This window comes from Saccostrea echinata, unplaced genomic scaffold (assembly GCF_033153115.1).
Source record: "Saccostrea echinata isolate AGI-Se365-2 ecotype Australia unplaced genomic scaffold, CSIRO_AGI_Sech_v1 ptg000047l, whole genome shotgun sequence".
Classification (NCBI taxonomy): domain Eukaryota; kingdom Metazoa; phylum Mollusca; class Bivalvia; order Ostreida; family Ostreidae; genus Saccostrea; species Saccostrea echinata.
The window spans coordinates 16,489,371-16,515,403 of NW_026889796.1; the positions used below are offsets into that span (position 1 = coordinate 16,489,371).

Consider the following 26,033-nt stretch of genomic DNA (forward strand, 5'->3'; position numbering starts at 1 on the left):
AGGTTCTTATATTTACATCATCTTTTTTTTATTTTAACTGCTGCTTTCAGATTTCATAAATTTTAAGGTAGTATGGGATACCTCTACGTTATGACGTATTTCCGTTTGAAGTATTGTTTTGATTTGCATGAGTGCTTATTATCGGGTCAAAATTTGTAGATACACCGTTGAAAAGAACACTCTGAAGCCTATTTCAATGCAAGTTCTCACAAGTCGGCATTTTAAGTAAAAACAGACAAAAAAATCGCAAGTATATAAATTTACTTATAATTGTACAACGGACATTTAAAAAAGCAAACCCCTGTAAAAGGTAGTTTCAACATTGCTGTTTTTGAACACTTTTAAGCAAAAGCTGTATTTCAATTGTTTGAGTAACTGTACAGCACCTTGTGTGCGGTGAGGCATGGATAAGTGCGATTACTTCACATTGTGCTGAATTATCACCAATCAATTATCACGTTAACCAGAGCTGGACTTTTTTGCTATTTAATTTAAGAAGTAACTGTTTGGTCACAAATCAGCTAGCTGTTGTATATAGTCCCAAAACGTTCAGATGAATGCAATTGCTCTGAACAAGACACGTCCTGGAAAGCGATTGTCCATGCATTATTTTCAAAACCGCTCAAAGTTGAAAACTACGAAGTGCGATTTTTTTTAATGGTTTCTTAAATAGCACCCAAGTTTTTTCAACCCTTGGAAAATAAAGAAGGATAACTCTTCCGCTCGGATCTTTTAATTCAAAAAATTTTAAATGCATTTTATATTTTCCATTTATATATATATTTTCAATTTGTTTATTTCACTTTGCTAACATATTAAGATACATTCTTATTGTAGACTTTCATGAAATGTTATCCGTCTGTTTTCAAGAAATAAAGTTTTCCCAGTTTTTTACGCTTATTTTTTGTTGAAAATTAAAAAAAATACTAAGACATATTTCTTGTCATTTTTGTTTTTACAAACACTTTATATTAGCAAACGCCTGCCTATAATATTAAGCTTATGAAAAAAGAATTATGCAAGAAAAAAAATCGTTTTTGTATTTCTCATTAAAATAATAAAAAAATTATTAAAATTACACTTTAATATACTGAAAGGTGGGGGTATTTCAAATCCTTCTAATTTGGGTACATAAATATGTAGGAGAAGTTTCGTTTGGTATCCCATACCACCTTGATGACTTTTTTGTCTAACATTTGTGAACTGAAATAATATTTCGAAGTACAAAGTTTGCATCATCAAAGAATGTCACATGAGAGGGAATTTTTTCATAAAACGTTAATTAACTTGCATGATTATTTCAACTAAAGTGCAGAAATATGTTTCATCAAAATCGGTGACCATGCATGCCAATAAGGTTGAAGTGATTACGGAGAATAGCTCTTAACATGTATCTCTACATGATCTTTTATGTAACTTTAGCGGACTCACACTGAGAAGGAGAAATAAAATGGATAGTTTACAGACCCTCAATATTCTAATTACTAAACAGAGGTAATCAAAGATTAAGAAGTTCACTTTGACAAATATTATCTAAAAGTAACATAAATCTCACATAAATTTGCATCCTGAGGTCAATATCCATGCAAGTTTGATTTTAGTAAGACTTTTCTTGGGAATGGACCTGCTCTGCTAAAAAAAAACAAACTATAATCTGGTAATTCATCTGAAAAATATAGGTCAGATCCAGCAACTCAAGCAAGTATGGTAGTGTGCATCCCTAGATGCATCATCCCCATAAGTTTGGTTCAGGTAAGGCTTGAATTACTTGGAAATTGACCTATTCTAAGTACTTTAAGGATACACCAAAGGCTTTTTTCAAGATTTTCAACAATTTTGAGATTTTTGGCTCAGAAAAAGAAATTGCTGGTAATTATGAAATGGTTTTCTAATTATTTAACAATAATAAAACATAAACACTACCACATGTGAATGTTCTATTATTGAAGCTTCTGATTTGATCTGTGACTGCCTGCTCATGAAAGATGCAATAAATCACTGTGACCACTTGGGAATTCTTCACTAGCCACAAAGAGGTTATCAGTAATTAAACTACAGGGACTCTAGATTTAGAGAAGGAGGTCTAACAGATCACTGATGACCATAAAATAAGAGGTGGAGCTTAGCTCTTGCCGAGAAATCTTTCCGATTCAGAATAGAACCTATTTTACTAATTTAAAAGCATCTAAATACAGAAAAGAACCTCCCATTCTTGTGAATATGCATGGGAAATATGGCTAAGTGACAGATATTCAAAGCTGAATCTCCAAGGTGTCATATATTCCTAGCTTTGGCAGATTTTGTTTTGTAATGGGTTTTTGCCCTCTACTGTAAAGCAAGATCACAGTTAGTGGTATTATTTCAAAGGATTCAGCTCCCTCATTTATTGACCAATTTCTCTGAAAATTGGATGGGTGGCTTTTCAAATATGTGTTCACAAAACCATATCTCAGATTTTTGATATCTAGCTTAGTTTTGGAATTATTGAGGGAAATGTTAAATTAGGCTAATAAATTGGTAACATTGAAGGGCAAATGGCTGTAACTTTTGAATTAGAAGATTTATCAAAAATCTGAGATACAGTTTTTAAGTTCAAACTTTAATCTACCTTAAGGCAAAATTACCACAATTAAATTCTGGCATTTGGAAACCTTTGATGTATCCTTAACCTGTTCTGTCATCTGCAGAATGTAGGTTAGATCTAGCCTCCACAACTAGCTCACTTGATGCATCATTAATGCAAATTTGGTCCAGGGTTTATAGTTCCTTAGGAATGGACTTGTTCTAAGACTTTAACCTGTTCACTCATCAGGAAAATGTAGGTCAGATCCAGCATCTTAATCAAGTCTAATTCTGTCCATCTCTAGTGCATCATCCATGTAAGTTTGGACCAGGAAGGTCTAATAGTCAATCATCTGGCAAATGTAGGTCAGATCCAGCATCCCAAGCAGGTCAGATAGTGTTCATCCCTAGATGCATTACCCCTTCAAGTTGGGTATACATGAAGCTTAAAGCTATATGGGAATGGTCCTGCTCCAAAAACTTTAATCTGATCACTCATCTGGAAAATGTAGGTCAGATCCAGCATCTCAAGCAAGACTGGCAGTGTCCATCCCTAGATGCATCATCCAAGTAAGTTAGGTCCACATAGGGCTTATAGATACTTGTAGGGCTGGGTATCGGTTGGAAATTTTGTATTGCGATATATGGAACTATATTGTGATATGTATTGCAATATTTTTAATAACAGTTAAAATGCCCTTTTCTTATTTTATTTTCCTCCATTTATAAGCAGAGTGTATAAAACTTTTATAAATAGGTTGTAACAAAAAGGTTCTAGTTGATTTCACTACAGTCGGCAACGAAATGCAACCATACAACAGAAACCTTTACTGTTTGGTATGATTGAAAACGTTTCTGACATCTAAGAAATCTTATTTAACTTCATAAATCTAAAGCCCAATCATTTTGCCGCTATATCGGTACTGGAAAAACATATTGCAATACGATATTTTTTGTTAACAAATCGCAATATACTGGAATATCGATATTTTTGCGCAGCCCTAGTTACTTGGGAACTCACGCTAAAGTGACGTCACAATAAGCTACAGACACATTAAAATTGCTCTCTATATGCTGAAGAAAACCAAGTATATTACTCCAGTTTCAAAACTATACTATTGCTCTTATAAGTGCAGTATGCAGATGGAGACAAAACTCTGGAAAATGCTTATGGAGATCATTTATTTACATTGTCATCCAATATAACATGCTTTAAAATTCAAATGTAATTAGCATTAAATCCAACAAATAGAATATGGAAATATCAATCAAAGTTTCTTTTGTAACTGTTCAAGAGGTATATTTTCGCATTGATGATAACATACTCAATAAAGATGAATAGATATATAAATTAACAATTTCAACTGTGTTAAATTAAGAGGGTTTAAATATAATAACCTGTTTTTTTTCTAAGTACATGATGCACACACAACAACTTGGAAGATAGTAACCTTTTATTGTTAAATATAAACATCTTCAAGGATACATCAGGACTTAAACAATAAATATTGATAATTCAATTCAACAATTCTTTGTAAATTAAGGAAATAAAAAGACACATAAACCTTAGCTTCTAATGAGAAATGAAATATTTTGTTGGAATGAATGCAATCACACTGTGCATAGCATATCTTCCTTATAAAATACATTTCAGTAAGAAAAATAAACCTTTTGATTTTCTTCAAATAAAATAAAAGTCCCCTTTAAATATTGGTGTAAGTTAATATGGAACTATTACATATTGGTAAACAAGACATTGCTGGTGATACAATATAATCCCACTGTCAGGAGGATTTTTGCTGCAGTATGCAAAAAAAAAGAAGACTATCTCTGCATTCCATATCTGTGAATTTCTGCCCATTTTTTTTTTCATCTTTAAACTTATCTTTTCACGCAAAATTACAAGTAAATCAATGGACATAGAATGTATCCATAAGAAATATAAACATGTCCAAACAAATGGAAACATTTCACTGGAACTAGCCATTTTTATTTTTAAATCACTGTCAAGTTAGCTCTTTATCATTTGTGAGCATTATTCCATTTGTAATGCTCATATTTATTATAATGAAGTTGTTCACTCTAAAAATACATGTATACATAAAATTCCACAACAAAGCTTACACTGGTATAATTTATTATTACAAATCAGAAAATGCCAAGTTTCATCTCATAATCTAAAAACAACCAAAAAAAATTGAATGATCATCGAAACTTTGTAAATACAGTGCAAAACCTCTTCAAAGTCCAGTGTGTTGAGTTACTTATGATTATTAATTAAATGCTAAGTTAAAATTCCTGCCCTATGCTTTATCAAAAAGTAAGAAAAAGTTTATTATTCACAGGCAGACATACAGATAGCATATACCACCCCTCTAATAAAGATAGTCCATGAAACAACATACATGTAGCTCAAAATTGTCCATGGAGAACCACTCCTAACCGCTGATCAGGAAAATCTTCCACAGCTTTCTAACTTCATTTCTGGGAGCCGCGAGTCATTCTGTAATGTTAACTGTGCATTGTAATGTCATTTATGCAAAAACAGCCATAATTATTCATAAATGTATTGATCTCAATAGCACAAGCATTTAAAAACTAGATGTGTCAGGGTGACATGAATGCCCCCAATGACATGCAAGTTTTAAATATACGAAAGTTCAAAAGTATGAAAAAAAATGGGTGGAAATGACATGAAAATAAAATTTCTGCTTTTGTTTTCTGGAACCAATTGTTTATACCATCACAACATACTTAAGCTGCGTGAAATGGTGATCACTTACAAGCAATAAAAAATGCCAAAAAACAGTGAATAACTAGATATCGAGATCAGGCAGGCTCCCGCTTTTAGCAAAGGACATTAGGATGAAAGTCCCTTTATCCAAGGACACTCTTGGGGTGAAGTTTAAGTCAGATGGGGCCAACTGGAGAAAAGAATTTTACAGATTTGCTATAACCTTGACCTTGGTTCAAGGACACTACACAGCCATAGGCACTCTCATGAGTGAAGTTTGAGACAGGTAGGACCAAGGGCAGAGAAAATATGCTCTGGACAAAAATTTTACAGAGGTTCTTTGACCTTGACCTTTCAGCTAGACAATTGGTTCAGGGTTAACACTTGATTCCCTGTTATTTCATGATGGGGACATACAAACACCACACATATAAATTACTTTCAGATTTCACAGATATATTAGAAATTCAAGATCTTCAAAAAGGATGATTTTATAAAAAAAAATTTCTCTTTAGTAAAAGCCAAAAAACGTATTGTTTCCAAACCATTTTATCACTCACTTTTAAGAATAACTTATTGGCTGTAAAGATATTTAAAACATACTGTGACAGTTACCAACTGGAAATTCTTTTCTCTATTCTTGATGATGATTTTGTTGTCTTACCTTTTTACTGGTTTTTGAACAGCTGTCTTTCTACCTGAGCTGTGAAAATAAAAAAAGTTTTGTGAAAATAAAAAGTTTTATCTTAGATTGTATGTAATATGGAAAATTTAAGATGTCATAAACTCATAATATTAACCAGTCTTCCTACAACAAATACAGTCAAATCTCGTTATCTCGACCTCAAAGGGACCAAGGAAAAACTTTGAGATATCCAAGTATTCGAGATATCCAGGGTAAAAGATTAAGCGTTTGGGACTTACAAATCACTTCAACATATCCATGGTATTCGAGATATCAGTGTTCAAGATACCGAAGTTCAACTGTAAATCGATATACCTGTAAATTTGGTTTATCATAATGATTAATTATACTTTGAATCGAAATTTACTTAATAAAAAAATATAACTTAAACTTGATTTATAAGCATTAATTTTATTATTAGACAAAATGATATGACATACTAGTACAATAAAACATGGTTATAGCTAACATGCTTATAGTGAATTCATGCTTACTGCGCAGTGACGAAGTGATTTTCATTCCCCATAGTTTTAAAACAAGTTGTGAACTGATCGGATATAACAAATTTCATTTATAATGAATCAAATTTGTTGGTCCCTGGCACTTTGCTATAAGCATGTTATACTGTACTCAAAATATTGCCAAGCCAAATTTTTGGTATCAATAGTGTTTTTGTCACACTGGCATATGCAGCAATCATCAAAAGACCCAAAATTAATATGACGATTGCCATGAGCCCCAGACAAGGTATCTAGGGATATACAATGTATACATGGAGACAGGAACTTAATAACAATCAATTTCTAGCAACCAATCCTGGACTGTAATTCCAGTGATTTTCAGGGGTCCTTAGACCTGGTAAGTTTAAAGGAGGTGCTTATTTTTTACTAACCCACTGGCTCTCGAGAAGAATATTTTAAGAAGATGCTGACAAATTTTCATTTTTTAACCAAGGATATTTTGTGTGGGACATTATTACATCCAATGGGAACTTTTTTCAGGATGGTTGAGAAATGATCTGGAACATGCATGGGAATTGAAAGGAAATGCTTTCAAAAACTATATTATATACATGAATTAAAACTATTTAGGCAGACTTTGGGAAATAAACCAAGTTTTTTCAAATTCAAATTCAATAATTCGATGAAATTATCTGACAACTGAAATTATTTTGTACTATATAAGATTTGAAAGTTCATGTCTGTCTGATCTACTCAAAATGAAACTTTTTACACTGCATATTTGTTGCAGTGTGATAGCTTTCAAAATGTAACACTAAAACATGTGTGTGTGTGTGTGGATACTTCTAACCTGTTTTCCTCATTCCAAGCCTTTCTAGCAGACACCCTGACAGCTGTGGAGCGACTCTGCTTCAGTTTAGTAGTAGCTGGAACAGGTGGCTTCTTAGAGCGGGTGGTACGAACTGGTGATTCTTCAGCTTCAGAAGAAGGCTCTGTTGCTGGACTTTTTTGACTAGTCTTCTTCAACGAGTCCCCTATTGCCATCGAAGCCCTGGTGACATGACCTGGGGACAAATTGAGAGATTCAGACAAAACTTCCTTGCCTTTATCTTTATTGCAGCTGACAGATGTCTTCATAATTTGTATCTTAGACCTTGTTGAAGGTGAACTTTGTGAATCATTATCAGATTCAGATGTCATTTTCTTTTTTCTCATTGGCTGTGATGGACTAGATTTTGACTTACTTTTAGAACTCTGAGGTGAAGTTGAAGAAACATTTTTAGGCTGATTGGAATTTTTTTGTGCCGTCTGAAAACTCCTCTTATTTGGTGAAGTGTTTTCTTTTGTCTCTATCCTTTTGAGCCTTGGAGATCTTGCTGGCAATGGCTTGCTGGTAGCAGGAGGTTTTCTGTTGTTTTTTCTGATTGATTCTGATGGTGAGCTTATATTAGATTCTGGAGAAGACATTTTGCTTCTAGTTCTGGGGGATTCTGTTTCAGATTCAGAGAGGTTGGCACCTAAATGGGTTCTTTTGTTAGGACTACTGACTAAAGAAGAAGTTGTTTTCTTGGACTTGGCAGAAGCTGGAGCAGAATTTGTCCTAATTTTACTGCCTGGACTGGTTTTTCCTTTAGTTACTACTGGGATTTTCCTTCCACTTCTTGTAACTGGACTGCTTACTTCCTTGGAGACAACCTTCATTGGGGATTCCTTTCCTTTGTTCTTTTCATCTCCTTGGGCACTCTTTCTTGACTTACTGACTGAATCTCCGAGTTTCGTTTTCTTTTCAGGAGATGGCAGTGGATCAACAGTAGTAGACTGTACAGTCTTCGTGCCTCTTCTTGGTGATGTGACATCTGTGCGTTTAGGGGTGCCCCTTCTTGGTGATGTGACATCTGTGCGTTTAGGGGTGCCTCTCCTTGGCGATTTAACATCTGTGTGTTTAGGGGTGCGCAGCAACTTTTTAGGTGATTCATTCAAGCTCTCTTTTGAAGCAGAATTATGTTTAACTCCCCCGTTTTTGTATGATTTTCCATCTGGAGTTTTGTCTTCAGTTTTATTCATGGTCATAGACTGTGAGTGTCTTAACCTTGGTGTTCTCCTTGTCTTCAGAGGAATTTCTTCCTCTTCCTCAGATTTTTTGGTGGGTTTCAGCTTTTTGTTACTGTTTAAAGATGGTGATTTAGATGATTTTAAGGCTTCATCTTTCTTTGTCCCAGTTTCATCATTGGATTTTATCTTTTCACTTTTCTTGCTCTTTCCTTTCTCAGGTGTCTCCAAATTTCCTTTACTCCTTGGTGATTTCTTATTTCCACCATACTTTTCTTTGGTAAAACTTGCTTCACTTTCGTTTGTAGACTCTAGAGTATTTTTCTTCTCTGTTCTCGTCAAAACCACAACAGGACTCAAATTCTTGCTTTTAAGAGCTCTAACTGCTTTGACTGGAGCTACTGATCTCTTGTGACTTGTTTTTATAGATGGATTTGTGCTCTGCTTGCCTTCATTTTCAGACTTTCCATCTGACGAGCTACTTTTACTTTTCACATCTTTCTCAAGTTTTCTGTCATTTTTACTTTTCTTTTCAGTTTTCTTGGATTTTTTCCCTGGAGTTCCTTTACTTTGTGGTGAGGATGGTTCTGGTGATTTTCTTCCTCTTTTCTTGCCTCTTGAATCTGGAGACTTTTCTTCATCCTTGTCAGTCTCTTGCCCACTCTCTTTGTTCTCCTCCCGATTATCTGTCTCTGGCCCACTTTCCTTGGTCTCCTTTGCATTATCTGTGTCCAGCCCACTCTCTTTGGTCTCCTCCAAATTATCTCTGTTTTTCTCAGACAAGTTGAGAGGGCCTTTCGCCTTGGAATTCTTTGGTCTATCAGGAGTCTTAAAATCAAACGTCTTAGAAAACAAAGCTGCTATAGGACTCTTTGCAACATCTGGATCTACTGTTGGATTACCGACTTTGGGTGAAATTCCTCCAGATTTACCTAATAACATCACAACAATGTATTTCAAAAATATCTGTAAAAATTAAGGTTTCTCTCCAATTTCAACATATTTGCAGGTACACATGTACATCCCTATAAACTTACTTGGGACTCGACGGAGTGTACTTGTCTCATGGAAAAGAGAGCCATCTAGATGTAGAGCTGTATCATTCATCTGAGATCTGTCCTGTGTTTTATCACTAACACTTGTCTTGTTCATTTCTACAACAGAAAAATACCATAGAGCTTTACTAATCAATTGCTACTAACAGCAACACATTTCATTTGTTGAATCTAATACACTTTTGTTTCGAAGACAAACAAACTGATGAAATGTTGAAAATAAAAAAACGTGGATCACATATGGGTAAATGACTTTTCTCTCACTATATACAATGTATGTTTTTTAAAGCAGTAAAGCTCATTCAGCAATTCTCATTTTGAAAGCTGTGGTCAAGGATGCAAGGCCATTAACTTTAGAGTCATCCAAAAGGGCTTCAGGGATTATGCATTATTTTGGTGGAATACAAGCATTTACATTGTATTTGCTTAAAGCACACAAACCAGTACTAGGGGGAGTTGTTTCCTCTGTTGTACCTCCCTCCATATTCTCCGTGTTTTCTTGGTCCCCCTCGGATGCTAGAACCGGTACCCTCTCCTTCACAAACTCTGCAAACTTCTTCAGTGTCTTCAAGCTCATTTTCTCTTTGACAACCTGATATGTACATGTATTTACAAGGATTTATATAATTCTATCAAAGCAGGAATCAAGTTGAGAATCTTACTCGATACCATACTTGCCAACCTCCAACATGTAAAAATCTGGTCATGACCAGATTTGCAAAGTAAAAAATCTGGTCATAACGCGTAAAGACATTCACGACATATTTACCATGATTAAATTTATATATATATCTATATTTATATAGGTATTTGTGTATTGAGAATTCTTTTATTAAAAATAGGCTTTAACTTACAATGACAAAAAATTTATATATATTGATTAAATTTACATGTTAAAAAAGAGCAATGAAGGTTTCATTATTCAGTATTGACCTGAATTAAGTGTGCATTTTTTTTTTTTTTTTTTTTAAGAAAGCCTTTTCAGAATCTGCAATGCTGATTTGAAGCACATGTTTGTGCTAAATTTGAAAGTATTCAAATATTGGTTTCGAAGTTATCCCCCCCTCCCCCCCCCCCCGAATTAATTTAATTAATTAACAAGTGCAATATGTATTAAATGTACAGTTAGGCCTACACTATCTTCGATCACTTTATTTTATCTGATGATAATTGTTTTCCAAGATTTCTTGATATGTACATAAATATTGTTTCTCTTTTTTCTTGGTTCAGTGTGTTCCTACTGGCCCTTATAACGATGTAATTCTATCGGAAGCCATTTTAAATTGACTTCAATGTTTGTCTTGTAAAAAACAACTCCCAGGTAATTGTTTACACCTGCACTGATAATTTACTGGTACACGGCCTACTGAACATAGCCATCGGTATTGTTTACATAGATCCAAGCTTGGGTTGTAACTGAAAGTTAAAAGTGCAACCTAATTTATGAAGCAAATCCGGAAATCGGGAGATTTTCGGGTTGTTCGGCAAAAATCGGGTGAAACGCATGACCTGCCGTGTCATAAAAAAAAATCGGGTTAAGGGTCGAAAATCGGGTGTAACCCGACAAAATCGGGTGAGTTGGCAACTATGCTCGATACATAGGATATTAATTTTTAATACATTTCTGTTTTTCAGGTTCTGATAAAAAAAGACTGAGGGGAAAAACATCATCGGAATTAAACATGCAATAGAGCCCCCCCCCCCCCCCCCACAAACAAAAACAACTCATATACATATCAAAATTTAAATTAGTTTAAATGGACAGAATTGTGTACTTTACCTCCAGCATCTGATCAGCCAGCACAGCTAGAACTTTAAAGGCCTCATCATTAGTCTCACTTAGCTCAAGCTTGTTGAGAATTTTAACCCATAGCTTGAGGTTGTATGAGTCAGGGTTGGACAAAATCTCATTACAAATTTTTATGGCTAGACTGTCATGCCTTGGATTTTCCTGCAGACCAAAAAAAAAAAAATCTACTGAAAGGGGGACTGTCCTGATTCAGGTACATCATCATGCAGAAATAGAAAGCATAAAGCTCAAAATCAATGGTTCATGTGGGCTGTACTATTGTATTCAAGTCCTATTGTAATTTTACACAGATCATGCAATCTTTATGTAAATTTAAATAAAAATAAAATTTTAATTAATACATGGATAGATACATGTATGAACAGTTGTGGCATTGCCCAGGACAAGTACAGTCAGTGTTTGGGCAAGTGAAAACCAAATATACTTATCTGATTGGACAAGTGTAATTTACAGTGATTAGCAAAAATTCAGTTCTCATTTAAGGAGGAATGCCACACCAAAATTTTATTTCATAAATCTTTAAGAAATCCCTATTGAGTTCTGGTTTCAGCATTGAAAGGTCGATATTAGCTCTTTATTATTTTATATGAATTTTTTTGCATTCTTTCAGAGAAAATGTCAAAAATGTTTTATTTGCATATAAGATGCTTTAAAATTTGCTGTTAATGAATGCATCATATGAATGTCTAATAAAATATGTAAAGAAAAGTCAAACAGACACTTAAATTTTTTTAATAAAAAATATTTATGAAAATAAAACACATTTTCTGTGGATATTTTTCAAACCTATGGTTAAAATCTTCGTAAAACTAGTCATAACTACGGAGAACATGTTAGTCAATCATATTTTGAAAAGAAATTGAAATGAAATTGTGAAATTTTGGAGAAATTAATTTTTTAAATTTTGGCCAATCCCGAACGAAATTCAACTGATCCCAACCAGAATTCTATATTGGAAATAAATAACATTTTCAAAAGAATACAAGTTTGATTATGTGTAATATGGGTTAAAAAATAGCTGAACTTGACAATCAAATAGATTTCTTGGTGATAAATACATAAAGAATGCATTAATTTATTATTTTATTCTTTTTGTGTTAATTTTGATCGGGATCAATTTAATTTTGATCGGGTTAGGTCCAAATATTTAAAAAATTAATTCAGTTGCCTGCTGGACATTGAGATTAAAAGTTAAAGTCTTTATCCGAGTTACACATATGAATTTTGATAAATTAAAATTTTAGATATGACAAAGATGTCATGCAATCTGGCCTCCTATACAAGTATATATCAAGTTACTTAGTCTCTCTCTTCACCTAACATCCTTATATACATTGTACTTGATTATTTTCTATCTTGATTTTCATATTTATCATGGTATCAGTAAATTTGTATCAAAAAATTAAAAAATGCTGGCTTCGTATTGGAATTTCTAGTATTTAACCCTAGTTCTTGTGACAAACCAACACAGTCTGTTATTGAAGTTTTTACCTTGATTGTCTCAGTTTCATTTTGACTCTTCAACAGTAACTTGGAGTTGGTCAGCTGGATCAGCAACTCTGCCACATTCTCTGCATTGACCTCTGCCAGGGGACTGGAAAGGGGGGCATTTCTCAGAGTCTTCAGGGTGGGGATAAAGGCCTCCTCCACCACATCCTGGTTAGCTCTGGGTGTACAACAGAAACAATGAAAACTTCTCAGTACCTAACTATACTAGCACTTCTTCCTTTGACAAAACAACATTACTGATGTGAAATTTCCAAGTACAAAGACAAAAATAAGCATTTCCTGATATAATGAATTAAAACAAGTCGCAATATATGTACATTCACCAATCACACAAAGCATTTATAATTCCACCAGGGCTCGACATTAACACTTGTCCGCTTGCCCGGTACCAGTGAAAAAAAATTACGGACAAGTGAATATTGCTGGGCACTTGTCTGATTGGACAAGTGCATTTTAATGTAAAGGAGTCTCTAAATAATATTAAGAACGACTGTGAAAGATAATCAGTAGTTTCAAGACGGAAGCTGTACATAAAAACCGGACTTTGATCCCGATAGGGATCGCTACTAATTGAGTTCACATTGATTCGGGATCGAAGTTCACTAATTGCATACTACTGAAAAGGCATGGAACTTACGAACTTAACGAAGTTTGGTTCACTTGTGGACATTTATGTTGTCAGGACAGAAAGCCTAGATAAAATTTCGTTTTATGTGTTTGTTGTAAATATCAATGACATCACGAATCAATCAAGCACATGTCATGTGTAATGGACTTTATTTTAGTTTTCAAGTGGACAGTATTAGATCTTTATTGAAAAATTTTCGGACAAGTGAAGTTGAAGTTCGGACAAGTAAATGTCTTGGTCACTTGTCCGAATGGACAATTAAGAAAAAAAGTTAATGTTGAGCCCTGTCCACAAAGTGGCAAAGCATTTTTGTGGATGGTAAATTAACTTCATTATTTGCTGTGCACATTCACTCTTAGCAAGCCTGCATGGACTAGAACACCCTACATGATGGCCAAAAATGTAATCAGTACTAGTGAAATGCCTACAACATGTTTTTTATCTCCAATTCTAGCACTCATACACTATTCATGAGGTGTGTGTACACTACAAACAAAAAACACAGCCTCATCTCTATAAAAAAAAAACAAGATGTGTTTGTGAAACACTGATGCCCCCATATGGCAGCTTATGGCAAAGGTTAAAGTTCTTCAAATGCAAGTCAAAATCGAGGCCAAAAGATAAAAAATGTTGATACCCAAAGAAAGGTCTTGTCTCGAGGAATACACCTGTGAAATTTAAAAGACCTAGATACAACTGTTCAAAAGTTATGGCGAAGGTTAATGTTTTTTAAATAAAAGTCAAACGTCAAGGTCAAGGTCAAAGTGGTTGGTATCCAAAGGAAGATCTTGTCACAAGGATTACATATGTGAAGTATGAAAGCCCTAGCACCAACCATTCAAAAGTTATGGCCAAGGTTAAAGTTTTTCAAAAGTAGGTCAAACTCCTAGGTCAAGGTCAAAAGGTCAAAGTGGTGGTTGGTATCCAAAGGAAGGTCTTGTTACAAGGATTACATATGTGAAGTATGAAAGCCCTAGCTCCAACCATTCAAAAGTTATGGCCAAGGTTAAAGTTTTTCAAAAGTAGGTCAAACTCCTAGGTCAAGGTCAAAGGGTCAAAGTTGTTGGTATCCAAAGGAAGGCCTTGTCACAAAGAATACACATGTGAAGTTTGAAACCCCAAGCACCAACTGTTCAGAAGTTATGGTCAAGGTTAAAGTCTCATAAAATTTTGCAAAAGTGGGTCAAACTCCAAGGTCAAAAGGTCAAATATGATGGTACCCAAAGAAAGGTCTTGTCACAAGGAATACACATGTGAAATATGAAAGTCATAGCTCCAACCAATCAAAAGTTATGGGCAAGGTTAAAGTTGACAACAGACAGACAGGACAAAAACAATATACCCCCGGGATCTTTCGATCCGGGGGCATAAAAATACTTCCTATACTAACAAAGAGCAGAATCAAATCAAGTGAAATCCTGAACCTACACTAATATACATGTATTTCTCTTCCTATTTTTAAAAATGTCAGTAGACAGTATACCTCCCAGCAAATGCATAAATAGGGAAGAAAGTTCCCAGGCAATGTCTAAGGTGTGTATCATCTTCTGTGGTTGGGTTGTACCATATGAGGATGAGGTGTGACAGGATCTTGGAAGATACCACTCTCCCAGACAAAAGAAGTTTTGCCAAACCTTCACCAGCAACAGTTCTCAGTTCTGAGCTCTGAAATGATATCAAATATTTTTTTTTACTTTATTATAATGATGATGAAACATTAAGATATAAGAAATCTTGAATAATTAAGATGAATTCTGGGATTGAAATTCTTGATTTCAGTTTACATTCTGTATATAAATAACACATGCTTTCTTTTCTTATTAAACATAAATAAGCTATAATACATTGTATGTCTCAATTATACAGACTGATCCAATAAGTTGAATAAAACTTTGATCTCTGCATAACAAATTCCATGTATAGTAAAAATGCTCATAACAAAGTGCGAGGGACATAATTCTGCTTTGATATAAAAGTAATTTGTTCTATTCGTTAACTTCACAATGTTTTAAAACCATGGGGAGTGAAAAACTACTTTGCTGTAAGCATCATTTCATTTAAGCATGTTCACTATAAACATGTTCTACTGTATATCAAATTATGACTTAGATACATGTAGTATACAGTATTCCTAACTTATGTAAATTGGATTAAGTATGCAATAGTTGGGTCACATAAAAAAGGCTGCACACAGAACTACTTTTTATTATCAAACTGGATTCACCCACATTTCATAAGTAGAAATTGATAGAATGTGGTATATGGTCACAGTAAACAAGCATCGGGCGACACAACACTCCAGGGCAAATATCCTGTTATGTTGCCCTCAAAGCCATGTAATATATGTATAATGTTCTCATTTTGTATCAAAATTGTTGGGCAAGTTAGAGGTTTGGGCTAGTAAATTTTTACTGATCAGTAGCCCCTGGGCTAGTGGGTTTTCCAGGAAAATTTCAACCCCTGTCTGTCTCAAAAATGGAAAAGATACTACAACCTCTCTTACTGTAACCAATGAACACCAACAATTTTTTTTTTGTTATATACAAATAGCAAATTATCAGAACTAAATGTTATTGTCCCATAACACACCTCTTCATCAAGGAAGGCACATAATATAGCGACGAGTTTAGCCGCTGCTGCCCCTGAGCTGCCGTCCTCCACACTATCTTGTCTCTCCAGGAGGCTGTCAGCGGTGGAGGTGGACGACGTCTCATCATCCTGTCTCCCCCTCTGCATGACCTCCAAACCATGCAGGTGAAGCATGTCAAAGATGACCCTCAGGGCTGTACAGCGAACCAGCTCAATATCAATCTGGGAAGCCTACAAATTAATTCTCATAAATTGACATCTGCTTTGTATGTGTCCTATTCATAGATACAAGCATTAAGACATTGTATAATGAAATTCAATTCAACCCAAAACATCCTACTCCAGAGACTAAATTTTATTTTTTTGTATAAATATTCATGACATTTGGCAATGCACTTAATTTAGTGGAAACTGCCTTCAAATAGTGCTTAATAGAATACACTGCCAAATGTAATACAAAGAAGTTCCTTCATTTGTACTTTGTAATACATATACCATGTATACTTTCCAAATCATCAATTCAGCTTGACTGTAAATAACATACAGTACAATTCGTTTTTTATCATACCAGTTTTATATCATACTTCTTTTTTTATCATAGATATCTGAAACACAAAACCATTTCTTAATAATTCATTATAAATTTCGTCTGTTATTATCCTATGTAAAAGTATACACTTCGCTTACTATAATAGAAAATTTCCGTCCGTAATATTTTTTTTCACACCTTTTCACTCTTGGGACAATCAACAAAACAAAAGATGACACCTATCTACACCTGTGGTTCATGCACTGTCGCTTGTCTATACACAATGGCTTGATTTTCACTTTGAAATTTGCCGATAGTGAAAGACTGGGGAGATTAGTCACACTTCAGTGCACTTACCTGAGCGATTGGCAGGGAGTCTATTTATTTCATGAAGTACATGACAGGATAACGCAGACTCTTTTTTTTTTCTTTCATAACTTATTTTCTTCTTAAGTTAATCCTGAATTGTACGTTCGTAATAAATACGTTTTACCAAATGTGTTGAAACTAAATTTAGTGTCAATATTAACCCAAGCTTTCTTACGCTTGGTGTCTGGATCAATGTTCATAGTTAATTACATTTACAAAACTACCCGATTAATTAAGAAATAATTAAGTGAAATTAACTCTTTCACCAGTCTGTCCAAGCGGCTTTGAATGCATATGCTCATCAGTGTATCAATTAATTTTAATTATACGGCGACATTAAGTGTAAATAGGTAATTTTTTTATGTCTACTTTGGATGAATAAAAGAAACAATTTGAATGCATGCTTTGTTGCTGTGTTAATTTATTTAATATGTGACCAAAAACAAAATACAAAAAAAAAAAACCGAAATGAAACATTGGTAATTTGAATTGACCATAAATTGAAAATGAAAGTAGATCAAAATAAACAAGATGGATGCCAAGGGATCTAGAAGATTGAGTTTGAAGAGTATTAAGCTTTATTTAAGTGAATTTATTTATAATAAAAAGCTGAAACAGTAAGTAAATATTGTGAAATGATATGTTAGTTAACTTGTATTTCAAATAAACCTAAAAAATCGAAATTATATGTAACGTAAGATGTATAATACATCCAATAATTTACACAAACGTCGTATCGTCAGCCGTCCGACATGAATTTCAGCCGACTATAGTTATTATAAAAGTCGCTTATTATAAAGTTTTGGCCTGACAAATAAACTATGATAATAAACGAATTGTACTGTATAACTACATAAGTACCTGCATGAACAGAGGTAAATACTGCATGACCAAATCTTTACTGATGACACAACACAGTCCTAGTGCCTTCACTGCAAGGTTTCTAATTCTTCCATCTTCATTTTGAATCCCAGGCAAAATCTGTACAGAATGACGAATTCCATACACTTCAAACAATTTCCAAAGCAGATTAGCTGTTCAATAAGGTTTACAAATTTAAAGTCTAAAGTTTCAAGAGGCAAGCATTAACTTTGAGGATTTCTGATCAATTCTGAAGTTACCTAAAACTGTGTATCACTTACCAGAGATTCAATCAACATCTGAAGTGAAGGACTGACACTAGACAGGGAAAGAGTCTCCAACATCTCAGCAACAATGGCATGACACTTAAGAATGGTGGCCACGTCAGTCTACAACATATCAATCACAAAAACAACTCATCTAGTGAATCTACATTCCCAGTATAATATATACATGTATGTATTTCAGCACCACATTCTGTGTTTGAGTTAATTATCAGTAAGATACATCAGTTGACAAGGTTTTATGATGCTATGTCTTCTGCTGTACAAGATGAGTAATGATGTACAGCCATTAACTTCTAGTTTATTCATTTCCACCTGATCATAAGCAGTGAACAGTTCTCTGAATAACTCCTAAACAAGTTCATATCAATTTACAATTATCATAGCAGTGATTCATTTTGAAATAGTTATCATGGTCCAAAGAACCCTTCTAAATAATGACAATGCATTCCATACTAAAATCTTTAAGGTACCTATCCATATGACTGAGGAAGTTCTGGTGAACTATAAGAGGGTATTACACAAAGAAGCCATTCTATTGTATTATAAAATGGTTCAAATTATCAATTTGGCAATTAGATTCCTAGGTTTTGTGACAAGAAAATATTATATCCTAAACTATGATGACAATCAACATTTCTGCCATTCAGTTTATATGGAAAAAATATGAAAACAATACATATGTCTGTCTACGGTAATTATATTGCGTCCATTGGAATGCACATTTATTTAATTCATGTATCCTGAGCAAAACCAATGCGTAATTTTCACAGGATGCACATCAAAATGAATCACTGTTTCATAGTATTTAACAGTACCTTCTCTGTTCGTATTTCCTCTGTCTGAGTTTGTGGTAGGTCCAGAAGGTGGTTCCTCTCTGTCTCCAGCTCTGATATGCTCTGTTTAATTTCAGCTGCTCGGCTGAAGTCCTGACTACGAACACTCTCATCTAATGAGTCCTTCAATTCATTCAGCTTCACTCTAATGTTGGCAATCTGTGTTTAAAAAGCAAGCATCTTGTCTGTTAAACAATTCACCATCACGTCTAATATTAAATTTACTTTTCTTTAACATACAAATTTGTTAAGCTGGGAAAATATGGCAGGTACCCTATGCTGAAACATTACATACTCAATATGTATACCTTATGATACATTTTCTTTGAAGTCCAAAAAAAAAGTTTTCATTAGTGTTTAGAGCTTCCTCGACAATATCAATATTAGTATTTAATACAAAAGCTACCTTGAATTATTGGTGTTATGAATGACTGTAACAAATCTTTCTTTGTTAAATATATGTAAAGAATATAATTCAATAATGACTGATTGTAAATGTTCTTTAGAAAAAATGCATGTACAAACAAAAAATAACTTTAAACCCTTTTTCTAAGTTATACTTACAGAATGAATTTTAACTCTGTTCATAGTGTGTACCTCTTTTTATTTATTACTGTAAAATCACATATTTTTGTGGGGGCAAATTCTTGTTGTTTGAGGAAAAACTATGGGTTTGTGAGGATTAAATTTTTTTTTTTTTTTTTTTTTTTGGAAATCTTCCATTTCCTTAATTTTAGCTTGAAATAACTAAATACATGTACTTACCTAAAACAAGGGGCAATTTAATGTCAAGCAGGCCTAACTTTATCAATATATATGCATATTATTATTTCAAAGATAGACATACAAAAGTCTTGACGGTCTAGAAATGGTAGGTCACCATTTTTGATTAAAAAAACAACAAACTTTAATTGACAGATCTGTGAATATGAATATTGATTTTTGCTACCTTTGTAGCTCTAGAAATTTGTAATTATTATCATCTTATAATTTAATTGTGGTTGTAACGCTGTATTTGATTGGATAAAAAATTTACTTTCTATCGTATAAAATGGGTTGCCTACGTCACAATTACTTGCGTCAAAAACATATCGATCCGCCTGACGTTACATTCAAATTTTGTACAAATTGAAGTCATTTTTTAAGGACAATCATCTTTTTTCTCACACCAAATGAATGAAAATTAAATTATAAGGAATGAATTTAATAGCTACCCAATTTATATGGTATAAAATGGGTAGCTATTAAATTCATTCCTTGATTAAAATTTGATGTAGTTCACAGAATTAATATTTTCGACTTTCAAGCATATGTAGTTTGATACAAGTATCAGCAAAGTTCAATTCATTCTTACATTTGCTTTTCAATGGTTCTCTTCACAAGTTCTTAGCATGACAATGTAAATGTCTGAAGTTTTGCACAGATTTCAATTGTTTTTTATGTCAAAAGGATTGAATTCCATTTCTGAAATCAGATATTCCTCCTAGCCCTAACCTTAATATCATTTTGTCTGCGATCGTCCTCTGAAGGCCCCCTCTCCACTGTTGTGATTGGTTCTCGGATTTCTGATATAATCTCTGCCAGGATTGGTACCAGATTTGGAGACTGAGACTTGATCTTGGAGAGTGGCTCTATTATATACTTCACCAGACTATGACTGACATGGTCCAGGATTAGAAGCTCATGAAGCAAATTCTCCACAGCTTTTCTGAAATTTCAGCAAAACAATAAAATATGATAAAATTTGCAAATATGATGAAATATGATATGCTGCATCTATAAACAGTTACTGAGCTGACCTGACCCTTCACTAGACAGGGAAACTCCACAAAGGGCTTACTATAAAGTCACATGTATATCATAAACTTGTGTAAAGCACACACCCCAAGGTGATCTAAAGGATATGTTTGAAAAGTTCAGTTTGTAATACTTCAAAAATGAAAGCAACTGGCAACCTTTAATACTCTCTCTGTAAATGCAGAATAAAGTATGTTTATTTATGTATTTAAGTTTATTTTATTTCATGTTCTAGTATTATAAGTGTATTTGGTAATAGCGAGCACAGCGAGCGGCGCAAAGCGCCGCTCATCACTGCGAGCTCTTAAAGCAACACCTGGGCGAAGAGAAAATTCGGACTTTGCACATTGATCCAAACGAATTCTTTTTCCGCAGTAACCTGTGGTCCAATAATGCTTTGCGGATTGCATCTTGCTGCAAATTACATTCCAGCAGTAGCAACAAAAGTTTAACAAATAATGAAATCACATTGATTTAATGAATATTGCAGAAAAAAACAGTAGATTAAACATTCTTCATTAAAATTAGCACCATTCAGGTTTTGATTTGGTAATTCAGGGATGGGCATGATTACTGAAAAATGTAATCGATTAATAATCGATTACGTAGAGGAATTTTGTATAATCATTTAATAATCGATTACACTCATTTTTGTCCTGTAATCAATTACTTTGGAAGATGTAATCGATTAATAATCGATTACTTCCAAGTTTTTATCCCTTCAAATATCAAAGCAATATTTAAATGGTAAATGTTGAAGTTATCCACAGAAGTTTGAATGTGTTCCTGCAGTTTCAGTGCAGATTCTTTTAAGGTTTTATTCTGGCTAACATTCTCACTAAATGCCCAAATGCCCAAATGAGGGATTCTCTACCATGGAAAGTGGAGACATGATTCCTACAATAAAATATGCCAAGGAATTAATTATTCCTTTCAACCTTGGATCTGAACCTCCATATTTATTGACTTGTTGCAAAAATTATTTAATATTATATTGTGAATTACTTCATTAGAAGTATCTTGGCTGTCCGTATGTTGACAGTACACATTAAACATTCCTGTCTTTTTAAAAAAAAATAAGTAAATTAGAACTCTTAGTAATAAACATGTACATTAAATGTGTCTTTAAGTAATTCAATAGCACAATTTCATTCTGTTTTGAAATAAGTGTTTTGAGAGCTATTAATTGTTTTAATAATACTGTTTGTCTTCAATGGAATGAAAGTTAAACTCTAGGTAATTCACAGTTTACATATTGTTCCATATCCCTTTGTTATACATTGAATACCTTAATATACAATATCATATTCATTCTGATAACTTTATAACAAACTAATTTTGATAATAAAGACTAGCCATCACGAACTATTTTAATTTGACAGATGATATCAATTGCAATTAAGAGGCCAGATTCCTTTGCCAATTTCCCAAGAGATATAGATAACATCTGCAATGATTAAGACATTTTCCTTACACTAATAAATTAATCTTAACTTGATAGATGCAGATTAACTCTTAACAAAATGCCTTTGCATGGCAGACACTCCCAGGGACAAGTGAAATTTCTCATTATTGTTAGAAATAAAAGAAATATATGCTATATACAGCTGTACAGTAAATCATGAAAAAATGGATATTTTCTTAACGTAAAATTTTTGAATAAGGTTACTGCAATACTCAAACTTAGGTAAAGATGATAATGGCTAATATTTTACCAATTACTGTAAACGTAGCGTAAAATCCCTTTTAACTGCCCCTATGAGCACCTCCTAGGCCTTCTTCAACTGTCGGGCAATAAGAACCCCCCTGCACTGTGATTACAAATACATGTATATAGAATCGTATCGAAAGTCCGCCATAATTTTGAGGAAGTGAAAATGAAACTCTGTTATTGGGTAATTGTATGTAAAGTATTCCTGAAAGTGAAAGATTCTTAGAACGACCTAATCATTATGTATTTCTGAAAGTGAAAGTTACCTACAATTTGTTCTCCTTGTGTATTCTCTAATTTTTTTTATGAAAAAATAAATCATTGAGCATAATTTGGGTGGATTATCTTATGGTAAAGGAAAGTAAGGCATATATCTAGTGGTTTAATTTTTTTTCAAAAGATATCTTGAATTTAAATATGACATTAAATATTATAACAAGAATATCAAAATAACCGCCCCCTTTTTGTAATTTTCTAAGCGACCGGGGCATTTAAAGGGATTTTACGGTATAACATTTCGCAGTGTATTCTATAAAGGTCCTTTCAGGGAAGGCAGCTTCCACTAAATCAAGTATGTCGCTAAATGTCTTGTTTGGATATATTCATATCTATCACATTCAGAAAATGCTAAATCAAACCTATGCTAATTTGCTGTAAAATTAATTTCCGCTTAATATTATTCACGTTAAATATAATACATTTACAGTACGAGTCAGACAGGGTTTAGCCATATTTGGCTATATCTTGTTAATCACAGGTCACAGTGACCTATTTCTGATGTGCAACACACCATCTACCCAAGATAAATCAACAGAAAAAGTTTGATTATTTTAGGCCTTTCAAATTATGAGCCGGACACAGAAAAGATGCAGTGTAGGACTTTTATAAAGAAAATCCTGGTGAGAACTCTGATATTAACAAGTTACCGTGAAGACTGATCAGCAAGCTCCATGTACTGGATCATAGACAATAGCTGCTGTATGATGAACTCTTTCTCCATCTGTGTATCAATGTCTGTACTTTCCTTCAGTGTGTTCACATACCTAAAATGTCAGGGACTGCATAAACAAAGTTTTATAGAAATATACAGTATTATTTTATTATGTTATATCTAATGCATGGTTATTTCTCCTTAGTACAAATAAATTCCAGTTAAAAAAACAAAACAAAACAAAAAACTAACCCCTGGATAGCAAACCAATTCTGAATATGAATAGCCCCTTCATGTGTATGAAGAGAAATAATTAAGTGCCCTGCACAGCATGAAACGCCCGTCAAATATTGTTCAATTATCGTAAACAGCTTAAAGTGTGAGAAAATCATGTCAACCTTGATACAAAGATTTCAATGATTTCTTTCCATTCCTTATAATGTTTGATGTACATATACATATATACATCTCCTGTAGTGTAGGTATTACTTAAAAAAAAAATACATCATATATTTCTCAAATGGTTGTGTAAGAGCTTAACAAATGCCCATCTGCAACTTTGTTTATTGTATATTTTATGATTAACAATGCTACAGCCTATTAAAACATCAAAACAAATTATTTTTATTCTTTAGATTATAAAATGTCATCTTTGTGAGACATGACACTCTGAATTTGTTGTACATGATATACAAATTTAAATAAAATAATATTAATACATGTATACAATATCAAATTAGTTTTAATTATATTATACAATATTATACAATATCAAATTAGTTTTTATTACTTAACATCAAATTTATCTTGAAAGTTAGGCTAACCAACAAGGACTATTTAATCCAACACATTGCACAAGCAATTAAGAGGCCAATTTCTTTGCCCATTTCCAAAGAGATATAGATAACACCTGCTTGATCAGAGATATTCTACCAGTTATCTCCTCACACTAAACTCATTAATTTCTCTCTAAATTGACATGCAATTTTCTGTTATTAAATTTCTATCCATGGGAGGTGCAATTTTTCTTTTAACATTACATTTGTTATAGATTGCCATAAAGTATATAATAACAAGAGGCCCAAGGGTCACATCACTCACCTGAGCACTGTGGCTAGGAAACAAGCAAAAATCAGTTTAGTATTGAAAAACTTAAATGCGTAAGTGGTCCCGACCTACCCCTAAAAGGGAAGGGGGGGGGGGGGTTTAATGATTTGAACAAAACTGAATCTACACTAACTAAGGATGCTTACATATTTTTTGACTGTGATCTCTTTTCCAAACAAGTTTGAACTTTCATTGTGACCCCACCCTACCCCCAGGGGTCATGATTTTAATTTGATAATTTAGGCTAAGGTGAGCTAAAAAAAAAGAAGAAGAGTATTTTCTTGATTGAACATTTTTATTAATAAGGATACTGCAATACTCTTACATCTTTTGGAATTGTGTGATTCAGATGTTAAAGACATAGGTTTTTTTTTTTTTTTTTTTAAATTTCACTTAGGTCACACTGACCTTGAAGTAGGGTGTGACACACCTTTTAAAAGGCATTAATTAACCAAGTTTGATGATTTTAAGTCTAATAGTTTTCTAGTTATGAGCTGGACAGGTTTTTTCCCCCATATTTGACCATAGCATCTTAATTGAAGGTCAGAGCAACCTGCTTTAAATGTGCAACACACCTCTACCCAAGAGGTATCAGCTAACAAAGCTTAATAATTCTAAGCCTGATGGTATTAAAGTTACGAGCTGGACACGAAAAAGCTAACAGATGGACGGACATGAACGCCATAACATAATACCGTATGTCCTGTCTAAGACAGGCGTATAACAAATCAGACATGCTGACTTACTCTCTTATATATTGACAGAATTCTAAGCAGTTTGGGAGCACCTTGTCCAGAAACTCATCGCCATCTATTCCAAGGGAATGTATGTGTTTACAAACTGCCTGCCAGTACATGGAGTTCTCACTAGTCAGCTTGTGCTGGGCAATCAGAATTCTACAATACACAACTTCTACTTAACTGTCAGATCTCAGTTAAAAAGTTCAGAAAAGTTTACAACTATGTTCAATTTCAAGTCAATATTTACCAACTTTTCCCATCTCCATGCTAAATGCTTTGTCATGCATTACTCCTAACATTTATAGCACTGTGAAGTTCAATTCTAATGTAATCATAGCTAACCTTTAAATTCTTGATAAACCTGTATTGTAATGTTTGCAAAATCAAAATTTTCTTAAACAATAAGCAAGAAAAAAGAAGAAACTTTGAAGGACTTGCTTGTCATCTAAGATATCAAACTTCTGGACCACTTCTGGTAACGGGGCCTGTTTTAGCAGTGTCTTCAGAACCAGTTCACATGTCTCAGTTGAGTTCTCCACATCTAGACTTCCCAATAACTCCAATACATTGCCTCCAAATGTACGCAGCCAGGTCTGCAGTAACTTCCCTGAACAAGCAGCTTTAACAGATTCTACAAACAGAAAGAAAATTATGAAGAAGACTTACAGAGCATGCCTGCTGTCTAATCCATTTGTGTTTCATGCATAAAATACATGCAAATCAAACAGACTTTACAATGCAATAACTGTTTTATTACAATTTTATTAAATACTGAATGCTGTCGTC

At 33.6% G+C, this 26,033-nt stretch overlaps 1 protein-coding gene across 1 annotated transcript in view; it reads right to left on the reverse strand.

Annotated features, from left to right (window-relative positions):
* Positions 1–3,727: 3,727 nt before the first annotated feature.
* Positions 3,728–26,033, reverse strand: part of LOC133202381 (condensin complex subunit 3-like) — a 29,655-nt gene continuing 7,349 nt past the window's right edge. The window contains exons 5-20 of the mRNA XM_061338196.1: positions 25,686–25,878; positions 25,254–25,403; positions 23,396–23,512; positions 20,456–20,669; positions 18,944–19,120; positions 18,123–18,230; positions 17,842–17,961; positions 16,083–16,313; positions 14,977–15,158; positions 12,848–13,022; positions 11,327–11,497; positions 9,988–10,138; positions 9,529–9,645; positions 7,293–9,423; positions 5,961–5,999; positions 3,728–5,065 (exon numbers count right to left, since the gene is read on the reverse strand). Coding sequence (XP_061194180.1) covers positions 5,041–5,065; positions 5,961–5,999; positions 7,293–9,423; positions 9,529–9,645; positions 9,988–10,138; positions 11,327–11,497; positions 12,848–13,022; positions 14,977–15,158; positions 16,083–16,313; positions 17,842–17,961; positions 18,123–18,230; positions 18,944–19,120; positions 20,456–20,669; positions 23,396–23,512; positions 25,254–25,403; positions 25,686–25,878 — 4,301 coding nt within the window. The 3' untranslated portion in view covers positions 3,728–5,040. The remainder of the gene's footprint in view (positions 5,066–5,960; positions 6,000–7,292; positions 9,424–9,528; positions 9,646–9,987; positions 10,139–11,326; positions 11,498–12,847; positions 13,023–14,976; positions 15,159–16,082; positions 16,314–17,841; positions 17,962–18,122; positions 18,231–18,943; positions 19,121–20,455; positions 20,670–23,395; positions 23,513–25,253; positions 25,404–25,685; positions 25,879–26,033) is intronic.